The following is an 8420-nucleotide window of genomic DNA, read 5'->3' as shown; positions in this document are numbered from 1 at the left end:
ATTCTCGAATCCGTTACTGAATGTTTCCAATGTTGTCTTATGACTCACGCGTTCTTCGTGGGTGTCAATTATGAATATTAAAATTTATGCACAACTCGTAATTTAATAACTTTATAGTTTACTGTTTTTTTAATGAATTCAATTAGAAATTGACTAAAAAAAAAATAAATATAAATAAACAAAAGATATTGATTTCAGTATCTGCTTCACTAAAAATTTTTGTCAATCCACTACATCTCTTAAAAAATATTAAATAAAAATATTGCATCGAAATTCTATACAGAACTATTGAGTTTCATGGAATTGCTTCGGTTCAAGCAAATCCAGAAAAAATCGGTAAAAGTGCAATGCTTTGCAATCTATCTATTGGCTTCCAAGACTTGTTCCGAGTCTTAAATTGAATTTATAAAAAACATATTTTTTATATGGAAAATTTCTTAAGCTTAGATATAAACAACTTTTGTATTTGTTTATTTAAACCGATGAGTGATGAGTATATTTTTTTACACTTAAACTAAGATTAGGCTTTACTCTAATAAACAGCAAAAAATAAAATAAGAAAAAAATAATAAAACTTAGTTTTGCAGGGTCTTGTAAATTCTTAGATAAATAAACAATAAATAAATTTTTTTGTTGTTTTATTTAAACAATTGTCGATACTGATGTGGCGCGACAAAATTCGATGACTTGAAGGTTGGTACCGACTATATCTGAATCAGTGTTCTTTACTATAAAATAGAGCAATGATTTGAGTTAATCATTATAAAGCAATTGACTTGCAAACAATTAACTGCAAAGTACGCTTTGAGAAAGGATACTTAAGACTGAGTTGAGATAAAAATGAAATTATACTTTGTTTTTGTTACTTTTGCCGTCGTAGTTGCACTTGGTCATGGCTCAAAATTGCCTGCTGAGAATTCAGCTGGACGAGCTAGTAGTGGAGTGGAAAGTGCGGTTAACGCTTCTGAAAATGTTGTGAATGGAGCAGTGGATGAGGCTAATGCTGCTATCGACGAGACTGGCGATGTGTTGGCTGGTGTGGCTAGTAGTGCTACCAATACTTTAAATCAAGTTACAGGAACATTAGATGGAGTGTTGAGTAAAGCGCTTGGTACCGTGGAAACACTTTTCAATCAAATCAAAAAGGTTGGTTAAACTTGAATAGAATTATTAGCAACAATACTTTATATTCTTATTATATTTAATAATATTTTTGCTTTAGTTGATTGGAGGACTAACGACAAGAGACGTTGCACGTTCCTTAACTGAAAACATCGTTGATGTAGAATCAGATAGTGCAAGTGTAGAATTAGGCTCTGCTTTAGAAGCTGTTGATCAACTCTTAGAACAGCTAAAGACGGTAAGTAAGATTATAATAAGTAATTATAATATTTATAATAAGTAACTTTTAAATAATTTTTTAAAAATTTTTTAAAAGTGTCTTGATAAAGTTTAAGAGTAGTGTATATTCACATTTTTGTCAAACTCAAAGTCGAGAGTACTTTATTATTCACTGCAGTCTACAGTATTTCACTAGTAAAGAGTCGATTATTTTTTATCAATGCTTATCAATAGCTTCTTATACTTCGAATAGGGAACCCTAAAGCCCAAAGGGCATATCGATTGCATTATTTATTTTGTAAAATAACCTATATCAGTAAAGTTATTTGGGAACTATGTTCTTTAAACCAATATACACGAAGTCAAGTATATAAATGAGTCGATGACTTCATATTTTATTAATGAAAACCTTTAATAATGATTCTAATGAAGCTAAACAGCTCTTCGAAGAAAAAAATCTGTCTAAGATCAATCAGAAAGCAAATTTTTGACATATTGACATACTTTGTCATTGACAATGACAAAGTTGATAAGAGCTACTTTGTTTTTTCCTCATAACTGCGGCAAAGATTTGTTAAGATTAAGAGAACGCGTGCTTTTAAAAATATATGCTCCCATTATATCCTCATATACTACTTTAATGAAGCCTCTTAATCGCTTAGCTAAGTTAAGGAGTTTCGATAAGTTTACCATAATTATCTCTAACAGTTAAGTGAAGAAGTGCTCACTAAAGCATATAAGACGCAACATTTATTTATTTATATTCTGGGATAAGATATAGGAAGTGATTGATCAATTCTGTTTTCTTGTAGTCATAAAATAATCTGCACAGTCAACGAATTTAAACGTCATTGTCTAATGCGGTCGAGAGAAAATTCCAATTCATAGCATAAGTTCTCAATAATAGTGAACCGTCAGAAAACTTAACTTAAAATACAGAACGCATGGTAGTAAGCTTACTAGGGTTTTACTAGGCGTCAAATTCTTGAATACAGATATCTGTTTCATATTAATCACTTTTCGCTGAATAGAAAATAAATTATTGAATGATATTTTCTCAATATAAACTAGTTAACTAGTTATAAGTTTAAAACACTTCAATTTAAAATTATTTAATTAATTAAGTAAAATTAATCAAAATTAATTTAAAATTATTCCCGCAGATTTCCTCATTAAATGAACTGATAAAAGCTGTAAAAAAGACAACCGATGTTACTGCTAATACTGAACAAGATAACGATATATTAGCTGCAAAAGATCGTACTTCCAAAGTAGGAGAGGAACCTAAAAATGAAATTGAAGATTAATAAAAATAAAAAATGAACGAAATATTTAAAACCGAAATTTAAGATATATATAAAGTCAAAGCGGATCAGAAGAGAAATCCACTAAAAACTCTAATGACACATATGAAGGCTATTAAACTTGTCAACATTTAGCTATTAAAATAGTTACTAAGAGTAAATATTAAATGGAAATTATTTATTTATAAATATTAAATACAAATGTTTTTATTGAAAATGTAAACTGAAAATAATTCTATTGTTATTTATTCTGTTTGCTTGTTGTTGCTCGTAATTTTTCCAATTCATTGACACGAACCAATCGCTTAATCGCTTTATAAATATTCACACTTGAGCAAACAAACTTCAATCAAAGCAGCATCGAACCCATCCATTTGGCTGAGTAGTCGATGAAGTGCTGTGACATTTGAACGCGGAAACCCTTTACTTCCTATTGTTGCTCTTGATATTGTGTGTGCACTTGTCAGAGGAAATGTTTAATCAAGTGTTTGTTCTTGACTAGCAAAGGCAATGTAATCTCCTCTAGGTTACACTATATAATCAAATAAAAGTATATATAATATTTAAGTTAAAAGTAAGTTTAGTTTTCTTAGAAAACAAATTCTCTGTTTTGGTTGCAGGTGAAATCTGTTGTTCAAAAAGTTCGGGGAATGGAAATGTATAACAATTTTGAAATTGTAAAAATAATTTATTTTTTAGAGAAGTCTTTTAAAACTTCAAAACACTTATTACAACGATACTAGAATGTATGGAACCCGTACTAGTAGTGGTTTCACGGAACTGGGGCTAAATAGCCTTTTACAGTAACTAAACGGAATAAACTAACCATTAAATTGAGGATTGAGAATTGAAATTAAAAGGCTGAATCGTCTGATTTCTTATCAAGCGTTTTGCATGGCATAACAAAGCGTTTTTCTTTGTTTTAGGAAAATAAAAGTAAACCGTAGTCCCATCAATACTAATAAACTTAAATTATTATGTTCAAATGTTAAAATATTATAGTATTCGAAATTGTTTTTGCCTTTTTAGTAAATCCGGTACCCAATGAACAGAGAGATCGGTAAAATCCAAAACTTGCTATTAAAAATAGCTCACTGAAGGTAATGGAATGCACAGAAGGAAATTCCTTTGATTCAATCGCATATTCTATACTTTAACGATATTTCTGGTACTAATGTACTTTAAGATCGCTTTAAAAATATCTAATCTATTAAAAAACCATTATTTCATTTTATTTAATATACTTTTAGTTTTATATATTTTATTATAACAATGTCTGGGCTATATTTAATATATCAAGAAAAAGCGAGCAGAATTAGCTAACAGAAAAAGTGTTGAGAAAGTCAGGTCACATATATAGTTAATATTTGGTAGTTCAATCTCTACAAGCTCGTTAATATCGGAATGAACTAGTTTGTTCATGAACTACTTAGCTCTCTTTTATACAATATTTAAGTTTCGATTTATAAAGTGGTTACATGTGGCAGCTTGGCTTATATAAATAAAATCGGATCACTTTGGTTTGAGAATTGGATTCATTGTGATATCACAGTTTAGAGATAAAGAGACTTATATGCATATATAAATAGATTACAAAAAAAAAGGTGTTCCTCAATAAAAACGTTACGAATTTCACCCAATAAAAGATATAAAGGTTCCAATTGTTGATAGTTCCCTTTATCGCTTTATCTCAAATTTTACTAAAAAGATGATAGTCTTTTTCTAATATTTCAATAGAATTGCAAGTATCACTTATACTATCATTCAATTTTTGTGCAATTAAGGCTACATATCGGCAATAATTCTGCAAATGCTGGATTCGAAGTGATTCAACATCTTCGATTTTTTTTGTGGTTAGTCAAGCAATTTTACACACCTTCACAGAAAATAATTTAATAGCGGTGAGATTAAATGATCGTGGAGGCTGATTTACAGTATCCATATATAAATTATCCACTCATTGAGTATTTAATCTGTTCTGTCTGATTGATCTGCATGAAAGAATAGTTGGTTCTGTACTGTTTTTATCATTTAAAAAAAATTCAACCAGCCTGTATAACACATCAAAACTTTTCAGGTTAAAAAAACAAAATCTTCTGAATCGAAATCAAACCTCAATTGTTTGAATGGTTGCCACTAGAAACAGTGTTGCCAATTTAGAACTCGAATCTTTGATAAGAAGTATTCTTATTTTGTTGCGAATAAAAGACTAGGGTTCTAACGCTTTACTAGGATTGTTAAATGTCTATCAAAATTGAAGCCTCTCTGAATATATTGTACTTTCGTCCGCATCAAATTTTCACGAGTTTTTTTTGAAATAATATGGATTCAAATTTCATTGGCGTCTATACTAATTATTCAATTTTAATTCCTGTTACGTTACTTTAGTTTATTTCTATATAGATAATCATCAGCAGAGAATAGGAAACTTTCAACTTTTAGGTATTAGATTTTACAGAAAACTTTTAATAAAGTCCTTACGGCTTAATAACGATAAATTTGTGGAAATTAGCATAAATTTAATATGTGACTTTGTAGTGTAAAGAGTAAAGAGTGAAGTGTAAAGAGGAAGGAGTAAAGAGTACCTTTCGCACAATTTCATATGTCAACTTTTGTAGATTAAACAATAAATATGGAAAAAAATTTGTCAACATTTGATGAAAATTTAAATTTGACAAAGTTCTGAAGTTCCTGATGTGTGTTTAGAAAAACTTTATCAATTTCACTGAGGATTTGAGTTGAGTATTTTAAATGAGTTTTCTGCATGAGTTTAGCTGTTAAAATTTAGCGCTGAAATCGCTAAAATCGCTAGAAATGCTAGGACTGTATACTTTTTGACACAAATATTAAAATATCATTTCAGGAAAGTTTATGTGCTCACGAAAGGAGTTGAATTTTTCAGTGGAAACTCATTTAAACTAAAGTTAAGCAAATAAAAGTAAAGAGTAAAAGGCAGAGGCAAAGGGAAAGGCGAAGGCAAAGGATAAGAATGAAAAATATAGCATTTTCATATTTTACCACAAATTTTCATAATTTTCATAAATATTAACAAATTATGTTCGCCAACGATGAAATGTGTTCGCTTATACATTGTTCTGGGGCGGTGCGGTATCTATCGCAGAAGAGATAAGTGAGTAGTTTGTGTGTAAGGACGACATTAGCGCATTTTCGAAATCTAAACGCCAAAAAGCGTGCTGCATATGCTCCATAGTATTAACCGCGCTATCTTGTCTGCCACGCTGTATGCTCGTTCGCATTATGCCCCATGCGAGGGCGGACCCACATGGCGTGGTATCACACATACATTTTTGATATGTAAACGGAACTGCGTATGGTTTTCGCAGTTTTTGCAATCATTTTAATATTTTTTATGTGCTTTTCTATGTTATAGAAGTTTTTGCTATGGTTCCGAGAGCGGTATTAAAAGTCTATCACAAACCAAGTTACGTTGAAAATATGAATTCAATTATTTCAAAAGCTTCTTTATTAAATTTTGGATTGAAAATTTATTATTTATTTATTAAATTTGAATTAATTATTTCTCTTTCTCTTAGCATGGTGTATAGACATCGTTGGTTAGAATCTCTATATGTATTTTACTTAACTTGTTTTACTTATCTATATGTAAGGTTATTTAAACGTAGTCAGAGATGTAGATCAAGATACATCTTAACATTTTCTTCATAAATACCCAGGCCAACTTAAATTAAGATTTTCCGTTATAAAAGTCCACTAGAATTTAAACAGAAATTCATGAGCTACAGGCAAGAAGGAGGAAAGGGAAGAAGAGAAGAAGATGAAAAAAATACGTTCCGCACATTTTTTTTTGAAAATGTAGAGGCCAAGTAAAATGAAGTACTTGCAATATAAAAGTCCACTGAAATTAAATCATGTGCCCAGACTAAATAAAATTAAAACTTTTCACTATGAAGTCCACCGCTGCAGGAAATAAAGAGAGGAAGTGTTCAAAAACTTTCTTTGCAAATGTCTAAGTAAGAGTACGAGTTACCAGTATGGCAGTCTATGGACTAATGAGCCTGGTAGATATCCCAAACAAAGCTTGTGCGGTATATAAAAGAAATTGGCAAGGCTTCAAAGACTACTATTCGCCAGCTAGAAATTGCATAAAGTCAGACTGTGAGATGACTTTTCAAAGTACCATGGTACATTAAGACGAATGACATCCTCAGGGAAAATAAAAAAAAAATACATAAAGCATAGAGCCCAGAAACTGACAGACTTACCAACACCGCGTTATCAAATCTCAAAATTGTTACAGGCTCCTCGGGAAGGTATGCAGATCTGAGGTCAATCATTGCTTAGTCTGATGAAGTGATGAACAATAATCCTATCAAGGCGTAAAGAGGGGGTTTGAAAATACCTCGAGTTAAGAAAGATTAAATGTTCTCAAGTGTACTGGCTCAAATAGCTGCAAGATAATAGATAAAAGAAATCAACTATGCAAGTTTTACCAACACAACTGCATTTAAGCACTAAATGGAAAGAGGAGAAAGCTCTATTGCTGCTGATATCAACCAACTAGCCCAACTGTAACTCAAGAAGTACTCAGTATAGTTATAATAGCTTTTGTTGTTATTTTACATATATAACTGTCTATTAAGTATTATTATTATTATAATAAAGAAAATGAAAGAGTTCTTTTAGATTTGATGTCCATTGTGTAGCTAAATTATATCTTGTCAGTCACCCCCGATAAGCCAACTAGTTTTAACAATAAACCTTAAACCGAGACCATCTCTATTAAATCCTTATACACATAATGTCATAAGTATGCTGCTCTTATCGTAGAGAGTGTTTGACATAATAAGTGCTCTACATACTCTCATTTTCCCAATTTTTGCAGTTCCTACTCAGAACATCCAATGTATTAAAAATAATGGCCGGTTATGACATGATGAAGATAGGCAATAAACAGTATTTCTTGTTAAATTTACCAGAGTATCCTTTTCTTTTTTGATTTATTGCTTATTTATTATATTATTTGTCTTATTTATTGTTGTTTGACGATTATACTTCAAAACGTTCCACGACCCAATCCTTAAAATCTATTTCGGATATAACAAAAACATGTTACAGCTGTCTTGATATGTAGCAGGTTTGATCTTTTCTACTTTGAAAAACAATTGTTTCTAAATAAACTTTTGAAAGAGAAATTCTGTCTGTCGAAAGAGAGTGGTGGCGCACCTAGTAAGCTGAACGATACTGTAAGGCATGCGATATTGGAGTGATATCACAGATCACAAAAATGATTATTATTATTATCTGTACTTTTTCTTCTCGCAATATAAAATTTCGTATTTTCTGTTGAATAAAGAAATATATGCAGTTCGGGGTCCCTAAATATATTGAATAATATAATTATAAGTTGAAATAAATTTAAAATGGTGACGTACTGCTATTAACTTTGAAAAATATTTATGTATTGAATAACTGATTGTGTACTTTGAACGTATAGACATATAAATATATATTTTATAAAGATAACATATAAATATCGTTTAACTGACTATCTGACTGTTAGATGACATGTATTGTGATGGTGTCTTCATTATTAACATCAATTCCTGTATCTCCCATTGGAGCGTAGGGCCTCATAGGGCATGACATATAAATTCTAAGTTATTATACAATACTTTATGCCTTGTCATGGTATATCACAATTATTTCAGTATCTTTTATATTAAAATAGTTGATACGGTTCCACACATATTTTGGTATGAAGGCAAACCAATGTAATTTTATAATTTTTCTTCT

General features: G+C 30.5%; 1 protein-coding gene across 1 annotated transcript; it reads left to right on the top strand.

The window, feature by feature from the left end:
• Window positions 1-791: 791 nt before the first annotated feature.
• LOC119681033 lies at window positions 792-2811 on the top strand. Its single transcript, XM_038094094.1, has 3 exons — window positions 792-1146; window positions 1223-1360; window positions 2505-2811. The coding sequence occupies exons 1-3, from the start codon at window positions 841-843 to the stop codon at window positions 2646-2648; spliced, it is 588 nt and encodes a 195-aa protein (XP_037950022.1). The 5' UTR covers window positions 792-840; the 3' UTR covers window positions 2649-2811.
• The last annotated feature ends 5609 nt before the right edge of the window (window positions 2812-8420 follow it).

This window comes from Teleopsis dalmanni, chromosome 2, assembly GCF_002237135.1.
Source record: "Teleopsis dalmanni isolate 2A chromosome 2, ASM223713v2, whole genome shotgun sequence".
Taxonomy (NCBI): domain Eukaryota; kingdom Metazoa; phylum Arthropoda; class Insecta; order Diptera; family Diopsidae; genus Teleopsis; species Teleopsis dalmanni.
Note: the sequence above shows the minus strand (reverse complement) of the source record. Positions and strands in the feature narration are given on the sequence as shown.